Source organism: Somniosus microcephalus, chromosome 11 (assembly GCF_052327205.1).
Source record: "Somniosus microcephalus isolate GS21.2 chromosome 11, FLI_Smic_1.0, whole genome shotgun sequence".
Taxonomy (NCBI): Eukaryota; Metazoa; Chordata; class Chondrichthyes; order Squaliformes; family Somniosidae; genus Somniosus; species Somniosus microcephalus.
In genome coordinates this window covers 211,654,125-211,675,562 of record NC_140997.1, presented here as the reverse complement: position 1 = coordinate 211,675,562, position 21,438 = coordinate 211,654,125, and the positions used below count along the sequence as shown (strand labels likewise).

The 21,438-nt window shown below is 44.0% G+C and overlaps 1 protein-coding gene across 1 annotated transcript in view; it reads right to left on the bottom strand.

Moving 5' to 3' along the window:
• The window catches only part of stab1 (stabilin 1), a 298,755-nt gene that overhangs the window by 37,383 nt on the left and 239,934 nt on the right, over positions 1-21,438 (bottom strand). The window contains exons 52-57 of the mRNA XM_086001826.1: positions 17,234-17,320; positions 15,610-15,756; positions 14,402-14,458; positions 9,658-9,865; positions 2,396-2,545; positions 1,820-1,924 (exon numbers count right to left, since the gene is read on the bottom strand). Coding sequence (XP_085857952.1) covers positions 1,820-1,924; positions 2,396-2,545; positions 9,658-9,865; positions 14,402-14,458; positions 15,610-15,756; positions 17,234-17,320 — 754 coding nt within the window. The remainder of the gene's footprint in view (positions 1-1,819; positions 1,925-2,395; positions 2,546-9,657; positions 9,866-14,401; positions 14,459-15,609; positions 15,757-17,233; positions 17,321-21,438) is intronic.

The window sequence follows — 21,438 nt, the reverse complement described above, 5'->3', positions numbered from 1 at the left end:
TTTAATTGGTCTGCCATTTCTTTGTTCCCCATTATAAATTCCCCTGATTCTGACTGCAAGGGACCTACGCTTGACTTCACCAATCTTTTTCTCTTCACATATCTATAAAAGCTTTTACAGTCAGTTTTTATGTTCCCTGCGTTTACCCCAAATATTGTAGCTCTGTAACCAGGGCCCAAAAGAACAAGAGAATACCAATTCAAAGCAGCCCGTGGGCGGTGCTGTTTTTCCACCTTCACTATCAGGAGTTTGGAATCCCAGTGAGATCCGCGATATCAGAGTGGGGAAGGGATCAAAGGGGGGGGGGAGGAGAGGAGATCGAAGGGGGGGGAGAGGGGATCAAAGGAGGTGAGAGGTGATCAAAGGGGGGAGGGGAGGGGTTTGAAGGGAGCGAAGAGGGGAGATCAAGGGGGAGAGAGGAGCTCGAAGAGGGGGGAGGTCAGGAAATCGGGGGGGGCGGAGGGAGAAGGTCAGGAGCTTGGGGGGGGTGAGGTCAGGAGCTCGGGAAGAGGTCAGGAACTTCTTGGGGGGGGGAGGCATGATGAGAACAGTGGGGAGGGAGGAAGATCGTGATTCAGGACTAAAAGGGACAATGAGAGCAAGAATGTGATCCAGATGGGATGATAGATCACATTCTCCTGCCCTCTGTTAGGCCTGGGTCATGTTCTTCCACCCCCACCCCCTTTACACCTGCACCATCCGGTCTTGTCCTCCAAGGGACCAATCAGAAATTTGGTGTTGCAAATAGACACGACAGTCTTGGTGATGGAGTGGCTATGTGGTCGGAAACTCATCTTGGAGTCAAACACAACACCGAGGTTGCGAACCGTCATAATTCATGAGATATTAAACATACGTATATATTTCTCTTCAGGAAGATCTCACCCTGATGCACAGGAGGTTGATCGACACATGTCAGAGAAAATTAACTTAGTGTTTCGGGCGTAAGAAGAGTCAATAACAAGGGGGCATAGATTCAAGGTAAGGGGCAGGAGGTTTAGAGGGGATTTGAGGAGGAACTTTTTCACCCAGAGTGTGGTTGGAATCTGGAACTCACTGCCTGAAAGGGTGGTAGAGGCAGGAACCCTCATAACATTCAAGAAGCATTTGGATGAGCACTTGAAATGCCATTGCATACAAGGCTATGGACCAAATGCTGGAAAATGGGATTAGACTGGACAGGGATTGATGGATGGCGCAGACACGATGGGCCGAAGGGCCTCTTTCTGTGCTGTATAACTCTATGACTCTATGACACACCTGAAACACTAACCTATTTTTCTCTTGCAGGTGCTGCTGTGCCTTTCTGGCGTTTTCTGTTTTAGTTTGAAATTTCCAACATTTTAACCCTTATTATTTTTAGTACTTGGATGTAGTCATTCCTCTGTCCCCTAATGTTAACAAAAATGTCAGTGTAAGCATAAAGTGGGACTCAAGTTGACTACTGTTAGCATTAGTGAACGGTGAAATCTATGCCCTTTGTTTGGTAATCTTACTTTATAAAATAAACTTTCAATTGCTACTATATGATTCACATCTAGAGAATTTTACAATTCTTCTATCATACTGATTTTCTTCATAAATTGGTTTAATTTTAGCAACTGAATTTTAATTTGTCAATTATTGTAACTATTAAACTTCTTTTGCCTTTCGTTTTGATAAGTTGTAAAACCATATGCATTAAAAATGGATTTGTACCAGCATATATTACAGGGACCCAGAAACCGAAGTCATTGAAGCAACAATGACAATGTCGTGAGATAGCATTAATTGTTGAGCCCAATATTAATTTCAAAATTAAATATGTAAAATTACTTGCCAAATCTTGTTTGACAGTATTTTCCTGTCCAGCCTTCTCTGCAGAAACAGGTTCCTTCACCAGAAATTCCTTCATCACAGCGTCCATTTTCTGTGCAATTACATTCTGTGTGATTTAAAAAAGTAAAGTTTGAACGCGACGATAGTTCCCCTCACAGGTCTAAATCCAAGTGAAACCAAATGTGTACATTGTAACATCAATAGATCAGCCACATTCACCATCAAGATAGTAAGCAAATTCTTTGCAGAGCTCCTGAATGGTTGGTCCCTTTATCACTTGGCAACTCTTGCATAGAAGCTGAGGCACTGCTATGGGGTGAATGATTTACATGAATCTATGCATTAACAGTCCAATGTGCAGTACTAGCAAGCTACCTTAATTCTGTATATTTTAATGAGTTAATTACAAAGAAAAGTTAACTTCAACAAGGTACAAAAATTATTTGATGAAGCTCAGTGGCAAACTAGGTTAGGCATTTGCGACTGTCGGCTAAATCATCAGTTGTGAGGTACAAAAAAAACCTGACAACTTATCTTGCAGCAGGTCAGATGACATTGAGCTGGTTGTAATACATACTTTTGCAGTCTGGTCCATATCTGCCTGATTCACACAGTTCACAGGCCGTTCCACTGAACCCCACCGAGCACTGGCATGTTCCATTTCCAAGTCTTCTGTCATTACAAGTTCCATGAGAACTACAAGGGGACTTTATTCCTCCAGGACACACTGAAATAATAAAGTCACAGAGTAAATCTTCTATATTAAAGAAGAGTTTATAAGGCTGGGCCATGAAGCAAAAGGAGAATGTTCCAGTTGGGCTGGGACAGCAGGCCAGCTACTTTTTCCCAACCTACCAGCCATTGATGGCAAAGGCAATAAAAGTGGAAGTGTCCTTCACCACCATTTTCAGTATCTCTAATGGCTCTAAGTTTTAATCAAAATATATGTACATCTTTAAATTACCATTGTGGCACAGGGGTGAAATTGGTCTTCGCCAGTAGCACGAAACGAGCTCATAGCGAATCAGCAGCCCGTTTTACATTATGCTCGATTTTCTCATTCATTGAAGTCAAAGACAAGAAAATCGGGCCTGGCGTAAAACGGGCTGCCGACTCACTACCAGCAAAGACCAATTTCAACCCCACCAAGTTACATATTTTCACGGGCTCTGTCACCACCAATAATATGCATATTCAGGACACAACACTTAACCTGAGTGCCCATTTTGAGGTGATTTTCAAAACAGAGATCAAAGAGCACTTTGGAAAAAGGGAGAGAATGCTGAAGAAACAGGTTAAAAAGCAGCATTTTAAAAACTATCTGTACCTAACTATCAGTCACAGCTCTCCATCAGATGAAGGATAAAGGTATGCTGCCATTTCTATGTTTTTTACAAAATGGTTTCTTAAATCTGGAGGTCAAGTCCAAATTAATTCCAGATTGCCCAAGAGGTCTGTGGCCCCAGCGTGACCCTGTCTCACACTGTTTGGCCTTATAAAACTGTTGCAATATAACTCTAGTGCAGTGTGAAGCTGGTTTTAAGAAGTGCTCAGGCAGCTCATTGAAGCTCTGCATGTGTGTGCGTGCACGTGCACACGCAGAGCTCTCTCTTGGTGGGCAGCGTGAGAATCATAACCTGCAGTAAGTGTCATTTGTGACCTGCCAGTTGTGCTTCACACTCCGCAGTTACTGTTTTCAGTCTAGTAGTGCAGTACAATCATAAGCCAAAACAAAAATAGTTTTCAAATCATAGATAAGTCACCAGGACCAGATGGGATGCATCCTAGGATGCTTAGGGAAGTAAAGGTGGAAATTGCGGAGGTACTGGCCATAATCTTCCAATCCTCCTTAAATACAGGGGTGGTGCCACAGGACTGAAGAATTGAAAACGTTACACCCTTGTTCAAAAAAGGGTGTAAGGATAAACCCAGCAACTACAAGCCAGTCAGTTTAACCTCGGCAGTTGGGAAGCTTTTAGAAATGATAATCCAGGACAAAATTAACAGTTACTTGGACAAGTGAGGATTAGTTAAGGAAACCCAGCACAGATTTGTTAAAGGCAAATTGTGTTTAACTAACTTGATTGGGTTTTTTGATGAGGTAACAGAGAGGGTTGACGAGGGCAATGCGGTTGATGTGGTGTACATGGACTTCCAAAAGGCGTTTGATAAAGTGCCACATAATAGGCTTGCCAGCAAAGTTGAAGCCCATGTAATAATAGGGACAGTGGCAGCATGGATACGAAATTGGCTAAGTGACAGGAAACAGAGAGTAGTGGTGAACGGTTGTTTTTCGGACTGGAGGAAGGTACACAGCAGTGTTCCCCGGGGTCGGTACTAGGACCACTGCTTTTCTTGATATATATCAATGACTTAGACTTGGGTGTACAGGGCACAATTTTAAAATTTGCAGATGACACAAAACATAGGATAGTGAACAGTGAGGAGGACAGTGATAGACTTCAAGAAGGCATAGACAGGCTGGTGGAATGGGCGGACACATGGCAGATGAAATTTAACGCAGAAAAGTGCGAAGTGATACGTTTTGGAAGGAAGAACAAGGAGAGGCAATATAAACTAAAGGGTACAAATCTAAATGGGGTGCGCGGTAATAATCTCTGGATTGTTACCTGAGCCACGCGCCAATTGGCATGGGGGTAAGCAGATTAGAAGGTTAAATCCGTGGCTGAAAGACTGGTGTGGGAGGCAGGGGTTTCGCTTCATGGGCCACTGGCACCAGTACTGGGAAAAGAGGGAGCTGTTCCATTGGGACGAGCTCCACTTAAACCGGGGTGGAACCAGTGTCCTGGTGAATCGAATAACTAGGGCAGTAGACAGGGCTTAAAACTAATGAAGGTGGGGGGGTGGGGGGGGGGGGGAGGATTCAGGAAATAGTACATTTAAAAGCAACAATGGAAATGTCAAGGCTCTAGAGCAGAGCAGAGTTTTGGGTAAAAATAAGCAGAGTGGGTCAGGAAGGGACGGAAAGAGTAACAAAGGTAATAGAGCATCAGTGACTAAGGTGACATCAGGGAAAAATTGAAAAAAATGAAAGCTAAAAGCACTATATCTGAATGCGCGACACATTCGCAACAAAATAGATGTATTAATAGCGCAGATAGAAATTAGCAGGTTTGATCTAATAGGCATTACGGAGATATGGTTGCAAAGTGACCAAGGTTGGGAACTAAATATTCCAGGATACTGAACTTTTAGAAGAGCTAGGCAAAATGGAAAAGGAGGAGGGGTAGTCCTGATAATAAAGGATGGGATAAAAACAGTAGAAAGGGGGGAAAATTCGGTTGGTTTGCGCCTCCCGTTAACGCATTAAGAGGTCGCTAATGGGGCGCAAAGCAACTAGCGCCTGTGCACGGCGATTTTTACGCCACTCACGAAATTGACTAGACATTTTGCGGCAGCGCTAAACACTACCGCCACGATCTCCTGCGCCCGCAGATCGTGACGTCAGTCGAGCGTGCAACGCCCTGGTAGCGTCCCGGACCGGATATTGAGTGGTGCCCCCTGTCTTACCGCCTGCAGCTAGCAACGACAGGTTGAGGGGAACGTTTTGCAGTTGGGAAGGGACTGGGGGAGCGCTATTTAAAGGTGACCACTTCCTGCCTTTTTTTGTCGGCGAAATTTTTCCGCCATGCATTCTGAGTGAGAGAGAGACTGCAGGAGATATTCAAACTGTGTTGAGGAGTTTTGGGTGCTGAGCAGCACTTTGCAGGTTCTTTTTGATTTAATCTTCCTTGCATCGATTTAGAAGAGACTATGGGGGCTGCACTCTGAGCTCTTTCCATTGTTCTTTCCAACAGATTTGACGTACAGGTCTCTCCAGGCCGAGATTCAAGGCTGCAATGAGCAGGGTGTGGATGGAGAGCAAGATCGACCCTCCCCTTTAAGAACTGGCCGGTGCCAGTGTGTCTGTGTTCCATTGCTGACTGACATCACATGAGTTTCGCCAGCGCTCTGAGGTAGCGCCTCGCTCCTCGGCGTTAGCGCCTTAAGAGAGGTGTGTAGTGCCTGATTAAGTGCTCCAATCACCTCCAGGGGTGATAGAAGCCAAGTTTGCAGTCAGTGGCGATAATTAGTGCCAGGCGCTAAACATTGCGCCCGGCCAATAATTGCGCCCCAAACGGGGCGATACTGAATTTCTCCCCCAAAGGATCTTGGCTTGGAAAATCAAGAAGTAGAATCAGTTTGGGTGGAGCTAAGAAACATCAAGGGGCAGAAAACAGTGGTGGGAGTTGTTTACAGGCCCCCAAACAATAGTAGTAATGTAGGGCAGAGTATAAATCAGGAAATTAGAGGCGCATGTAACAAGGGTAATACAGTAATCATGGGGGATTTAATCTACATATTGACTGAGCAAACCAAATTTGCAATAATAATGTGGAGGACGAGTTCATGGAATGTATACAAGATAGTTTTCTAGATCAGTATGTTGAGGAACCAACTAGGGAACAGTCTATTTTAGATCTAGTATTGTGTAATGAGAAAGGGTTAATTAATAACCTTGTAGTAAAGGGGCCTTTAGGGAAGAGTGACCATAATATGATAGAATTTTGTATTGAGTTTGGAAGTAATTTAGTTAAGTCCAAAACTAGGGTCTTAAATCTAAACAAAGCAAACTACGTAGCTATGAGGGGCAAGTTAGCTAAGGTAGATTGGGAAACTACATTAAAAGGTATGACAGTAGACAAGCAATGGCTAGCATTTAAAGAATTAATACATAATTTACAACAAATACACATTCCTTTAAGGCACAAAAATCCCACAGGAAAAGTGGTCCAACTGTGGCTAACAAGAGAAGTTAAAGATAATGTTGCCAAAAAGAGTAGTAAGCCTGAGGATTGGGAGGAATTTAGAATTCAGCAATGGAGGACCAAAAAATTGATATGGAAAGAGAAAAAAGAATATGAGAGTAAATTAGCAAGAGACATAAAAACAGATTGTAAATGTTTCTATAGGTATTTAAATAGGAAGGGATTAGTGAAAGTAAACATGGGCCCATTAGAGGCAGAGACAGGAGAAATTATAATGGGCAATAAGGAAATGGCAGAGACATTAAACAAATACTTTGTATCTGTCTTCACGGTAGAGGGGAACGTTTTCAAGTAGGGACGGGGCTGGAGAAGCACTATTTAAAGGTGTCCGCTTTCTGCCTTTTCTTGTCGGCAAAATTTTTGGTTTTAACGCTGTCCTAAGGAGTTTTGGCCCTCAGCACCACTTTTGAGGTTCCTAAGTGCCGAGCTCTTCCCTGGGCCTATCCATTAGTGCTTCCAACACAATTGCTTTAGAGGTCGATCTCCAGGCCAAGATTCAAGGCTGCAATGAGCAGGGAGTGGCTGGCCAGCAAGGTGGCCCCTCCCCTTTAAAAACTGGTCGGCGCCAGTCTGTCTGGCTTCCATGGTAATTGGCATTGCCTGAGCTTCGGTAGCGTTCTGAGGTAGCGCCTCGCTCCCTGGCGTTTGCGCCTTAAGAGAGGTGTGTAGCGCCTGATTTAGCACTCAAATCACCTCCAGGGGCGATAGAGGTGAATTTTGCAGTCGGAGGCGATAATTAGCTCCGGGCGCTAAACTTTGCGCCCGGCCAATATTAGCACCCCAAAATGGACGATACTGAATTTTTCCCCCTAGGAGTAAAGAAATCTTACTACAATTATACAGGGGATTGGTGGGGCCACACCTAGAGTACAGTTCTGGTCTTACCTAAGGAAAGACATACATGCCTTAGAGGGAGTGCAACGAAGGTTCACTAGACTGGTTCCTGGGATGGGGGATTGCCCTCTGAGGAGAGATTGAGTAGACTAGGCCTAAATTCCCTAGAGTTTAGAAGAGTGAGAGGTGATCTCATTGAAACATATAAAATCCTTAAGGGGCTCGACAGGGTTAATGCTGAGAAAATGTTTCTCCTGGCTGGGGAATCTAGAACATGGGGTCACAATCTCAGAATAAGGGGCCAGCCATTTAGGACTGAGATGAGGAGAAATTTCTTCACTCAAAGGGTTGTGAATCTTTGGAATAATCTACCCCAGAAAGCTGTGGATAATCAGTCATTGAGTATATTCAAGACAGAGGTCGATACATTTTTGGGAACTAAGGGAATTAAGGGATATGGGGAGAGTGCAGGAAGGTGAAGTTGAGGTAGAAGATCAGCCATGATCTTGTTGAATGGTGGAGCAGGCTCGAAGGGCCAAATGGCCTACTCCTGCTCCTATTTCTTATGTTCTTATGAACAGAGAGACCTGGGGGTATATGTGCGCAAATCGTTGAAGGTGGCAGGGCAGGTTGAGAAAGTGGTTAAAAAAGCATACGGGATCCTGGGCTTCATAAATAGAGGCATAGAGTACAAAAGCAAGGAAGTTATGATGAACCTTTATAAAACACTGGTCTGGCCTCAACTGGAGTATTGTGTCCAATTCTGGGTACTGTACTTTAGGAAGGATGTGAAGGCCTTAGAGAGGGTGCAGAAAAGATTTACAAGAATGGTTCCAGGGATGAGGGACTTCAGTTACTTGGATTGACTGGAGAAGCTGGTGTTGTTCCCCTTAGCAGAGAAGGTTGAGAGGAGATTTGATAGAGGTGTTCAAAATCATGAGGGGTCTAGACAGAGTAGAGAGAGAAAAACTGATCCCATTGGCAGAGGGGTCGAGAACCAGATGACACAGATTTAAGCTGATTGGCAGAAGAACCAAAGGCAACATGAGGAAAAACTTTTTTATGCAGCGAGTGGTTAGGATCTGGAATGCGCTGCCTGAGAGGGTGGTGGAGGCAGATTCAATCGCGGCTTTCAAAAGGGAATTGGATAAGTACATGAAGGGAAAAAAATTGCAGGGCCACGGGGACAGGGCGGGGGAGTGGGACTAGCTGAAGTGCTCTTGCAGAGAGCCAGCATGGGCTCAGCCAGCCGAATGGCCTCCTTCTGTGCTGTAACCATTCTATGATTCTATCATACCCCAAAATCCTGTACTACTGGCTGATAAAAGTATTTGGCCAGCAGTCAACAATTGGTGCTATTTGCTCCCTCAACTCAAACATGCATAATCACATGTAAGAGGTAAATGGAATTAAACATGTTGCAAAATCTTAGTCTGTTTAAAAATTGGAAGTGACATTGTACAGCACATAGAACAGTCAGCATGACCAGTGCTCAGCCTTGAATAATAATGTTTCTGCATCACAAAGACAGCCCATGGTGCCAAAGAATAGAGTCGATGCCACCTTTCTTCCATGTCTTTGAGCCCTCTCCCAGCACAAACACAGCAAGCTTCCAACCATTAAATCCACCACTTAGAGAGGGTCTTGAATCATAGAATCGTACAGCACAGAAGGAGGCCATTCGTCCCGCTCTCCGGCTGTTTCCCCATAACCCTGCAAATTATTCTTTTTCAAGTACTGTATTTATCCAATTTGAAAGTTATTAGTGAATCTGCTTTCACCACCCTTTCATGCAGTGCATTCTAGATCATAACACCTCACTGCGTAGAAACATTTCTCCTCTGGTTCTTTTGCCAATTACCGTCAATCTGTGTCCTCCTGCCAGTGGAAACGGTTTCTCCCTACTTACTCTATCAAAACCCCTCATCATTTTGAAAACCACTATTAAATCGCCCCTTAACGTTCCCTGCTCTAAGGAGAACAATCCCAGTTTCTCTAGTCTCTCCACGTAAGAGCGAACCTTTTCAAAGCTTCAGTCCTTTGCCTCTGGCCTGTTGCTGGTTAAGAGTGCGATTTATTGAAATGTACTCAACTGCAATAAAAACATTCTGACAAATAGGGGCAAAAGCAGTTTATATATCCGAAACAATACAATGGTGCAGAAATGTGATATTACCTTGACAATTAGTGCCGTAATGATTTTTACAACACTGAGGAATCCACAAGGGATTAACACATTGTCTGCTGCAGCCAAGCATGCTGTGGGCTAGAACTGGACGAGCACGTGTTCCTTTGATCATATGATAGGGATTGCTGAAGCGTTCCCAAAAGTGAGGGTGAAATCTATGCGCCAACTTGAGACAACTGTGGTAATCTGAACCATCCTTCAAATAAAAAACAGAAGTAAGGATTTCACAGCATTTATTTCTCAATATTAAATTATCAGAACCCTTAGCACACTGTATAATGCAATAAATATATTGCGGAACACTTAGGCCAAGATTTTGCTCACCTTGGTGCGGCCGGTGTCGGGTCGGAATCCCGCTGCTGGCTCCATCCCACTGCCCAGAACAAACTTACCTAAATGGGGCTTGTTAAGCCCGCCCAGTGTGCTTCCCTGCCCGATGAGATGGAACGGGTCTGCTGACGTCATTCATGATGCGTCTTGAGCCGGTATCCTTAAAGGGACCATGGCCAGCTTACCTTTGATGTTTCTACTGTCAGTGTTCTACAGCAGTGAAGTGCTGCAAACACTGACAATCACTGCACAGAGGTGCAGGGCTGCACCCAGGTTCTCCCATATGTAGGGAGTCAGAGCACTCAGGGAGGTCCTCTTCCCTTCCGATGGGCGGAAGAGACCTCCCCAGGAGACCAAGACAGCCTGGCAGCAGATTGCAGAGGAGGTCACAAGCAGGGATGTGATCAGGAGGACCTGGGTGCAATGGCACAGACCTTTCAATGATCTCATTAGATCATGAAACATTCGTACAAAGCCACATTCACCTTCATCCTGCTGTGCCTCTCATCACATCCCCATCACTCTGCCTTCCCAACCCTATGCACATCCTTACTCACACCAACTTACCTTGCCCCTCCACACAGCCCCCTCTCTCTCTATCTACATTATCACATCCCCATCTCACTAGTCACCATTCACACTCACACTCACACTCATCCTAGTGCAAGTATCCACACAAGGGTAGCCACTTGGGTGCTTTATCCAATGTTTATGTAAAGTTTCTGTTAATGTGCTGTCAAACATTGAAATCTTTATTTTAAGAACATAAGAACATAAGAAATAGGAGCAGGATAGGCCATTTGGCCCTTCGAGCCTGCTCCACAATTCAATAAGGTCATGGCTGATATTCTACCTAATCTCCACTTTCCTGCACTATCCCCATATCCCTTGATTCCCTTAATATTCAAAAATCTATCGATCTCTGTCTTGAATATACACAACGACTGAGCTTCCACAGCCATCTGGGGTAGAGAATTTCAAAAATTCACCACCCTCTGAGTGAAGAAATTTCTCCTCATCTCAGTCCTAAATGGCCGACCCCTTATTCTGAGACTGTGACCCCTGGTTCTAGATTCCCCAGCCAGGGGAAACATCCTCCCTGCACCTACCCTGTCAAGCCCTGTAAGAATTTTGCATGTTTCAATGAGATCACCTCTCATTCTTCTAAACTCTAGAGAATATAGGCCTTGTCTACTCAATCTGTCTTCATAGGACAATCCCCCCATCCCAGGAATCAGTCTGGTGAACCTTTGTTGCACTCCCTCTATGGCAAGTATATCCTTCCTTAGGTAAGGAGACCAAAACTGTATACAATACTCCAGGTGTGGTCTCACCAGGGCCCTATATAATTGCAGTAAGATGTCTTTACTCTTGTACTCAAATTCTCTTGTAATAAAGGCCAACATACCATTTGCTTTCCTAATTGCTTGCTGTACCTGCATGTTAACTTTCAGTGATTCATGTACAAGGACACCAAGTCCCTCTGAACACCAACATTTTCCAATCTCTCACCATTTCAAAAATACTCTGCTTTTCTATTTTTCCTACCAAAGTGGATAACTTCACATTTCTCCACATTATATTCAATTCACCATATTCTTGCCTACTCACTTAGCCTGTCTATATCCCCTTGAGGCCTCCTTGCATCATGCTTGACTAATCTACTGGAATTTTTTGAGGATGTAACTGGTAAAATAGATAAGGGAGAACCAGTGGATGTGGTGTATTTGGACTTTCAGAAGGCTTTCGATAAGGTCCCACATAAGAGATTAGCGTGCAAAATGAAGGCACATGGGATTGGGGGCAAGGTATTGACTTGGATAGAGAACTGGTTGGCGGACAGAAAGCAAAGAGTTGGAATAAACGGGTCGTTTTCCGAGTGGCAGGCAGTGACTAGTGGGGTACCGCAAGGATCGGTCCTAGGACCCCAGCTGTTCACAATATATATTAATGATCTGGACGAGGGAATTGGATGTAATATCTCCAAATTTGCAGACGACACAAAGCTGGGTGGGAGGGTAAGCTGTGAGGAGGATGTCGTGAAACTCCAGTACGATTTGGAAAGGTTGGGTGATTGGGCAGAAACATGGCAAATGCACTATAATGTGGATAAATGTGAGGTTATCCACTTTGGTGGCAAAAACAGGAAGGCAGATTATTATTTGAATGGCAATAGATTGGGAGAAGGGGAAGTGCAAAGAGACCTGGGTGTTATTGTGCACCAGTCGCTGAAGGTAAGCATGCAGGTGCAGCAGGCGGTTAAGAAGGCAAATGGTGTGTTGGCCTTCGTAGCAAGAGGGTTTGAGTACAGGAACAAGGATGTCTTGCTACAGTTGTACAGGGCCTTGGTGAGACCGCACCTTGAGTATTGTGTGCAGTTTTGGTCGCCTTACCTGAGGAAGGACGTTCTTGCCATGGAAGGAGTGCAGCGAAGATTCACCAGGCTGATACCTGGGATGGCAGGAATGACGTATGAGGAGAGATTGTGTCGATTGGGCTTGTACTCGCTGGAGTTTAGAAGATTGAGAGGGGATCTTATCGAAACCTATAAAATTCTGTCAGGCCTGGACAGACTAGATGCAGGAAGGATGTTTATGATGGCCGGGGAGTCCAGAACCAGGGGTCATAGTCTAAGGATAAGGGGTAAGCCATTTAGGACTGAAATGAGGAGGAACTTCTTCACCCAGAGAGTGGTGAACCTGTGGAATTCTCTGCCACAGAGGGCGGTGGAGGCCAGTTCATTAAATATATTCAAGAAAGAGTTGGATATATTTCTTGAGGCTGAAGGGATCAAGGGATGTGGGGAGAAGGCAGGGACAGGGTACTGAATTTGGATGATCAGCCATGATCTCATTGAATGGCGGAGCAGGCTCGAAGGGCCGAATGGCCTACTCCTGCTCCTATCTTCTATGTTTCTATGTTTCCTCACAATTTACATTCCCACCCAGCTTTGTATCATCCGCAAACTTGGATATATTACATTTGGTCTGCTCATCCAAATCATTGATGTAGATTGTGAATAGCTGAGGCCCAAGCACTGATCCTTCCGTTACCCCACTAGTTACAGCCTGCCAACCCGAAAATGGCCTGTTTATTCCTACTCTCTGTTTTCTGTCCGTTAACCAATCCTCAGTCCTCAATTTTCAACACTTTCCGTTCTTGGACAGATTTGTGTGCACCTTTGGAAGTGGCTCAGTGAGTTGCAGTGAATGGTGAGACATAATGGTGCCCCCCCACCCCACAATGGTGATGAGTGTGAAAGGAATGGCTTGGGCATTGTAGGGATGCTTTATGGTGTTGGTGTGGGGTGGTGCCGACCTAGCGCATCATTTGACAGCCAGGGTGTACAGCGTCAAGTGAAGTAAATCTGGCCATGGTGAGGCTATCCCTGGCCTCCCGGGCAGCAATGTGGTCGGGTGCTGATACTCTGTGTCTTGTGCAGCATCAGGTGATTGCGGAGAAGATTGGTGTTGTTGTTGGTGCTGCTGGTGTGCCTGATGCTGCTGCTGTTGGGGCTGATCGTGCTCAGATTCTGAGGACCAAGGTGAGACAGTATAAACAGCACCTATGCTGATGGAATAGATGGCAGGTGAAGTAGAGATGACAGAAGTATCCTGTCAATGGTGAGAGTTCTTCCAATGAGGAACTACCCCCATATTCCTTGATTCCCTCAGGACGTCCCAAAGTACTTTATAGAATCATAGAAACTTGCAGCACAGAAGGAGGCCATTCGGCCTGTCATGCCTGTGCTGGCTCTTTAAAAGAGCAGTCGTGCTTAGTCCCACACCCCCGCTTTCTGTCCGTCAACCTGTAAGTTCCTCACCCTCAAATACCTGTCCAACACCCTTTTAAAATTATTTATGGAATCAGCTTCCACCATCTTTTCAGGTCGAGTGTTCCAGATCCCGACAGCTCTCTGAGTGAAAGAAATTCTCCTCATCTCCCCTCTAGATCTTTTGCCAATGATTTTGAATCTACAACCTCTGCTTATTGACCCACTCGCCAGAGGGACTAATTTTCTCTATTTACTCTATGAAAACCTCTCATCATCTTGAAAACCTCTATTAGGTCACCTCTTAACCTTCTCTGTTCCAGGGAGAACAGTCCTAACTTTTCCACCCTGGCCGCATAACACGTTCTTTTTTGTGTATAATCAATGAAAAATTTGGATGGTCTGATTCCAAGTTTGAATTTTTAAACCAGGATTAAAAGAAACGCTGACAGTGAGTGAGGAAAGCCGAGGAAAAGTCTGCAGCTGCCTTGCAAATGTGCATCGGTAAATATAATCTACTGAGTTGCTGTAGTGCATTACTTTCCTTTCCTTTTCTTTGGTGAACATTTTACAAAATTGCATTGATTTAGAACAAATTAGGGCAAACTTTGTACGTACACCAAATCTTACCTGCGGTTTTGATCCACGAGGACAGGGAGGAGGCATCAAACAATTGCCACAGAGACCCTAAGCATAAATGGTCCACAGTAAGCCAGAAGCATGCTCAATTTCCTGAACAAAACATTTACTATTTTAAGCAGATTTTCCTGTTCCTGTGTTTGGATGTATTGAATGACTTGGATGCAGCACATATAGGAAACTTGGATGGGGAGGGTTACAGGACTGTAAGGGAGCAGCCTGATTTGCTCTTCATTTAAATGAATGGATGGGCAATCTGGTGGACTTCCTTACAGCTCTGTGATTCCCCCTCATCTACATTTCCTCTACGGTCCACTAAACCTAGGCACAGGAAGAAGAAAATTTGTCCTTAAATGTTTCATGTAGTACCAAGAACAGCATGAAAAATTAATCTTAAATAGACCTTGCAAAAAAGAATGTGTAAATAATTTTACTTAAGGTTACAAACGTTTTGAACAAAGAAGGCCAATGATTAAATCATGCCACAATTAGAGAGATGGTGCAATTAAACTTATGGAAATAATTCAAATAGAAATAATAGTAGGGTGTATTGATCCAACTGGGCTTCCATAGATGGCAGCAATATGCTGTATCAAAGGGAAAAGGGATAAAGAAAGTACACTACATAAAGTATTTAAAAGGAAAAAAAGGCTATAGATACCACTAAGGAGGAAAAAATAGCAAATAATAAACATATAACTCACTCAACTGTTCTATATAAGTAGCACTAAGGAATAGAGGGAACCTTCTTTAAGAATAGATTCAGCAATGTTTAGTGATGTTACAGGGTAAATTCACTAGTCTCATACCGCCAACAGATGCCCCACTCAAAGGAAGTGTGGTTCAGGGAATTACTGCTAAATACAATAATCCTATTCTCTAGTTTCTCTCTCTTTAAACGCAGCTCCCTGCTGGGAGAGCAGGATTGAAGAATTTACTCTAGTATGAAAAAAATTAATTTCACTATAGCTGTGCTTGTTTAACTTGAACTAGGATCCCAGTCAGACAGCTTTTAAAAAATAGATACATTTTTCATTTTTTTTTAAATCACAAGTTAGATACTCATGAGGAGAAGCCTTCATCACATCCTGACTCATCCATCCAGAATGAAGCTACAGTCTCCCCTCACAGCATCCAGGTGTTTACCAGTAACACGATTTGAAGCAAAAGAATGAAGTTTATTTGTTGGAGGTACTTACACGTGCAGGGTGCATTGTAAGTGCATCACACCGAGCTCCTATTTGCGGAGGTTCTAAGAGATTATTGATGCCGTATGCAATTCCACCATCAAATTCCATGTGTCTCTGAACAATCTGAGCATTTCCATCATTCACAATCAGATCTCCCTGAATCAAAGGTAACACTGTATGAACCACACATTATGCATTGGACAGTGATGGCATCATTAGGAGACCTAGCTATCACTATCCGACATGGATTAAGCCATTAGCTAAAAAACTTCTATTTTTATTTAAAATCAACATTGAAGATATTTTTGAAGTACACAGGGGGGTCATTTTGACTTTGTGTGATAGTTTAAACGGGTGATAGCGAATCAGCAGTCCGTTTTACTTCTCTCCTGATTTTTATTTCCAATGAAGGGGAAACGTGCAGCCAAATCGCTATCTCCCGTTTTACACTATCGCACAAAGTCAAAATTAACCCCACATTTCTTTTACTTGGTTAAAAAAACAAATTACATGATCTTATAAGTTGGTTTAGAAACTTACATTTGGGATTCACTTGTTCTTTTTCGCCTTAATTTAGTTTATTTTCCTCACCCCAATTTTCTGCCCTGAAGATATTAGGGTTTGGTTCCATCTGTGCTCACCGCCCTCCAGTATCTCACCTCACTGGCCACTTTTCATGCGTGGGTGTCAACAAGTCCTTTGATATTGGGTAGAATCATAATCCATCCTGATCCTGTCCTCATCCTACGTCCATACACATCCTCTTTCCATGAGCGGTTACCGGATCAAGCAAAACTTTTGGCTAATTTTTCCTCTCCCAATCCAAGGACTATGTGGCCAATTGTAGTGCACCTACCACTGTCACTGTATGAACAATTAACTCGTGACAGACCATGGATAGAAGTCGGGACCTCCCTGGTCTGTACAGCCCAATTCTACACTGGGCAGTGTATTTACTGACAAAGCCACAAATGCAGCCCTCAGTTCATTTCATATGTGCAATTTCACCATCCTGAAATGAACCTTGTCTAACTCAGATTATCTCTTGCCTTTATTTTTCAAGATAGTTTTTCTTACAAAGAAAGTCAAACAACATTAAATTAAATTAAAATCAAACCCTTTGTCAACCCCAGTGATTCACGACGTTCGTCAACCCCAGTGATTCACGACGTTCTTTCTGAATGTCACAGGGCATAGTATTTGGTAAAAGCTTAACAAGATTCCTTCATGAGAATGCAGACAACTAGTATTGAAAAATCGATTAAAAATCACCATCAATATCTTGAAGAAAATTCCAGGGGTAAACACTGTGAACATTAACAACTCTGCCCCAGATGTGCCCATATATGATTTGGTTTTGAAAATCCAAGCTAAAAATCAGATTAAGTATTCAAAAAGTGGAACCCGGTGTCCTCCATTTGCCGTATGAAACAGTGATGCCAGCAGAAGGAATCTTCTTGGACATGTCAGCCTGTGAGTGCGGAGGACAATGTGTGTCCTGGCCATTCAAAAGCCACGTTTGTTCAGTCTTTGTCAAAGTCTGTTATGGGCTACATTTTGGGATAACTGTTTAACATTCACAACGCTCACTCCTAACGCTCACTTCAGCTTTAACGTGCTGCATAACACTTACAATTATAGTTCTGCTGCAACTGACTGATATCATTGATCCTTGCATTGTCCTCTTGGCACTGCTATGTGGAAGGTCTGCTGCTACAGTCTGTAAATGTAGAACATTGCATTTGAAATAAATCGCATTCAGAAGGTCTAGAAAATGAAACTATTCAATGTTGTGTACTCATCTGGACACTGGAGGGGGAACTTGGAGAGTTTGTTGAACGGGGAGGAGGGAGGAGTAGTGTAGTTTAATTGATGTTTAAGTGGATAAAGAACATAAACTTAAAACTTAACTATAACTTAACCACCCTTTATAGTAATAACGGCAACACAGGAAAGGACAGTGATGGGTGGTTCCTGCAGGATGTGGGAGTTTTGAGTAACAGATGTTAACTCGAACAAACACATCTGCGGGAAGTGTCTCCAACTGAAATTACTTGAGCACAAGATCCCAGAATTTGAGGTAGAGTTGGAGCCAATCCGACAAATCAGGGAGCGGGAAATGATCTTTGGAGAAACAGTTTCAGAAGGTAGTCAACCCTGTTGAGAGATAGGGGGCTGGATTTTCTCAATGGGGAGCTTTTGGAGGCGGGACTCCCACTCGTCAGTTTTAGTCCCACCTCCATCGACTTGTGGGATGGGCATCCGCCCCCAGATTCTGCCATTTTCCCGGCAGTCCCGCCTCCAAACCTGCCTCCCCAGGGCTGGCAAAATCGCCCCCAGGGTGCTGCTAGTGGTAGAGGAAGGAATGGTGACTATCCAAGTATCAGGGAAAGTGAAGTGATTGGCTGGAGCAGGAATGCCCATCCTGTTCTATGTGGGAACTCCAGGACATTTCATGCATATGAGTATCTGTGCAGGAAGTGCCACCAGCTGTTCGAGCTCAAGCTCCAAGTTTCGGAGCTTGAGGAGCGGCTGGAGTCATTGAAATGCATCCGGGAGTCGGAGAGTTTCCTCAAACGTATGTTCCAGGAGGTGGTCACCCCACAGCTACAGGAGGTGAGGGAATGGGTGACCACCAGGCAGGGTAGTAGGAAAACACAGGTAGTGCAGGAATCCCCCAAGTCAGTGGCACTCGCTACCCCGCTTTCAGTTTTGAATACCGGGGAGGATGGCTACTCCTTGGAAGAATGCAATAAGAATCAAAGCCCCGGCACTTTGCCAAGTTTCATATCATCTGCAAACTTGATAATGCTGCTCCCTACACCCGAGTCTAGATCATTTCGAAAAAATTTAAAAGAGTAATGGACCCAAAACCGACCCTTGGGGAACACCACTGCAAACCACCTCCCAGTCTGAAAAACATCCACCACCACCACCCTTTGCTTCCTGTCACTAAGCCAATTTTGTAGCCAAATATATAGGAAAGGAAAGGCCAGAGTCATGCAAAGGGAGTTTAAGAGATTAGGAAAGAAAGGGTAGCAAGGGTGGTAGTCTCTGGATTACTCCCCGAGCTATGTGCTAGAATAGGGAAGGATGGAAAGATTAGGCTACTCAACACATGGCAAGGATGGGCTACATCTGAACAGGAAGGGAGCTAATAAGCTGTCAAAATGGACAAATGGGGAAATAAAGAGTCATTTAAACTGGGAAGGGAGGTGGCAGGGGAAATTAAAGCAATCAGAATGAGCAAGTAGAGAAGGTAGAAATAGACGAGGATAATATATACATTTTTAAAAATAGCAAAAAAGGAAAGCATGCAAAAGGAATAAAGAGAATAGAGGAAGAAAATCAATTCAACCAGTTATAAGCAGGGATAAAAGAGAGGTAAAGGAAGGAGGTATTATCTTGGACAAAAGAAATCACGTGAAAAGGAGACGTTTTAAATATGAATAAAAAAAGATAAAGTGCATTGCAATTCTAAGATTGTGGAACATAAACTGGAGGAATTAAAAGCAATTAGTGATTGAAGCAGAGAATGCGTCAACTTTTAAGAATAGGTTAGATAGATGGCTAAAGGAAAGGGGGCTAAAGGGATATGGGAACGGGGCGTGCGCATGGGATTAGGACTATTGCTCATTTGGAGGATAAACACCAACAAAGACTGACTGGCTCATGGCCTGTTTCTGTATTGTAATTTCTATGCAGTTTTACGTAATTCTTTGGTCCTCCTGAGAGTGCAGGATTGATGAACTCACCCTTGTGCGTACAAATGATTATTGTTTTGGGTATAGGTTTATCGGCTCAAATCATTTGCCGCAGGGCAGAAATTTGACTTAAAATCAACTAAGACCTTTATAATTACAGAACTCAATAGGAAGGGACTGCCCAGCAGGAAGTTTTTTCAGATGGAGAAAAATCAAAAGTGAATTCTACATCTTAGAAGTTCCTAATTAGAAATAATTTGCTCCTCTATCAAGAAATAGTCTAGGTCCAGGAGTTGCTGAACTTTGAAACACAGTTCATACATATTGGCACTGAATTTCTGCAGGCCTTTTGCTAAAATCCCATCATAAATCAGGCAGGAGTATGACAAAAGGCCCGGGAATTATGCCAGGACCCGGATATGCCAGGTCCTGGGCTTCTCTGCCAGTTTACTGTGGGGCCTTGTTCGGGGCAAGACCTCTATATTCTTCAAACAAGGTCATCCCTGTTTGAGGAGCCTTGGCTGGGGGGGGGGGGAGGAAGAGCATCAGAGAGGTACAAGTGGGGCCCATCTCAGGGTCCAGTCCTGGGCTAGAACCCCAAAGAAAACTTCAGCACATCTAGTGCCAGCCGTGGCTCAGTTGATCGTACTTCTCATCTCTGAGTCAGAAGGTTGTGGGTTCAATCATAGAATCATAGAAATTTACAGCACAGAAGAAGGAGGCCATTCAGCCCATCTTGTCCCTGCCGGCCGACAAAGAGCTATCCAGCGTAATCCCACTTTCCAGCACTTGGTCCGTAGCCTTGTAGGTTACGGTGCTTCAAGTGCATATCCGGGTTTTTTAATGTGATGAGGGTCTCTGCCTCTACCACTTTTTCAGGCAGTGAGTTCCAGATCCCCACCACCCTCTGGGTGAAAAAAGTTCTCCTCAAATCCCCTCTAAACCTCCGACCAATTACTTTAAATCTATGTCCCCTGGTTATTGGTCCTTCTGCTAAGGGAAATATATCCTTCCTATCCACTCTATCTAGGCCCCTCATAATTTTATACTCCTCAATTAAGTCTCCCCTCAGCCTCCTCCCAGCCTATCCAATTTTTCTTCATAGTTAAAATTCCCCAGCCCAGGCAATATCTCGTAAATCTCCTCTGCACCCTCTCTAGTTCAATCACATCCTTCCTGTAATGTGGTGACCAGAACTGCACTCAGTATTCTTGCTGCGGCCTAACTAGGGTTTTATACAGTTCAAGCATAACCTCCCTGCTCTTATATTCTATGGTGTGGAGATGCTGGAGTTGGACTGGGGTGGACAAATGTAAGATATCACACAACACCAGGTTATAGTCCAACAGCTTTATTTGAAATCACAAGCTTTCGGAGCGCTGCTCCTTCGTCAGGTGAAGTGGAGAAATGCATAAAGACACAGCTTATATAGTCAGAGAATAATGTCAGATGTTTACAGGTAATCTTTCCAACTGCCATTTATAGCACCTCGGCAGAGAGATAATCACAGCAGTCAAAGGTGTGAATGGTGTCCAAACAGGTCAGTCAGGAAAACATTACATCAAAGAACATGCAGATGCTGGGGTCTCCCCTCCTGAGGACGGTGATCCATGGAGTCTCACAGGTGGAGTCGGCCCTCTCCAGGTTGCCTCACCCACGTTGCCCTTCTTTGTAATGCCACTGACTATTGGCAGGTTACTTTTCTGTGGGACCATCCCAGCAGTTCGGTCCTCACCAGATGTCCACAAGCACGCATTTTTAAACTGGATAGTGATCAAGAGCAGGAGCCTTGTTTGATCTTTCCATTTCCCAGACCACAGGGCCCGTGACCCCAGCATCTGCATGTTCTTTGATGTAATGTTTTCCTGACTGACCTGTTTGGACACCATTCACACCTTTGACTGCTGTGATTATCTCTCTGCCAAGGTGCGATAAATGGCAGTTGGAAAGATTACCTGTAAACATCTGACATTATTCTCTGACTATATAAGCTGTGTCTTTATGCATTTCTCCACTGCACCTCACGAAGGAGCAGCGCTCCGAAAGCTTGTGATTTCAAATAAAGCTGTTGGACTATAACCTGGCGTTGTGTGATATCTTACACTTATATTCTATGCCTCGGCTAATAAAGGCA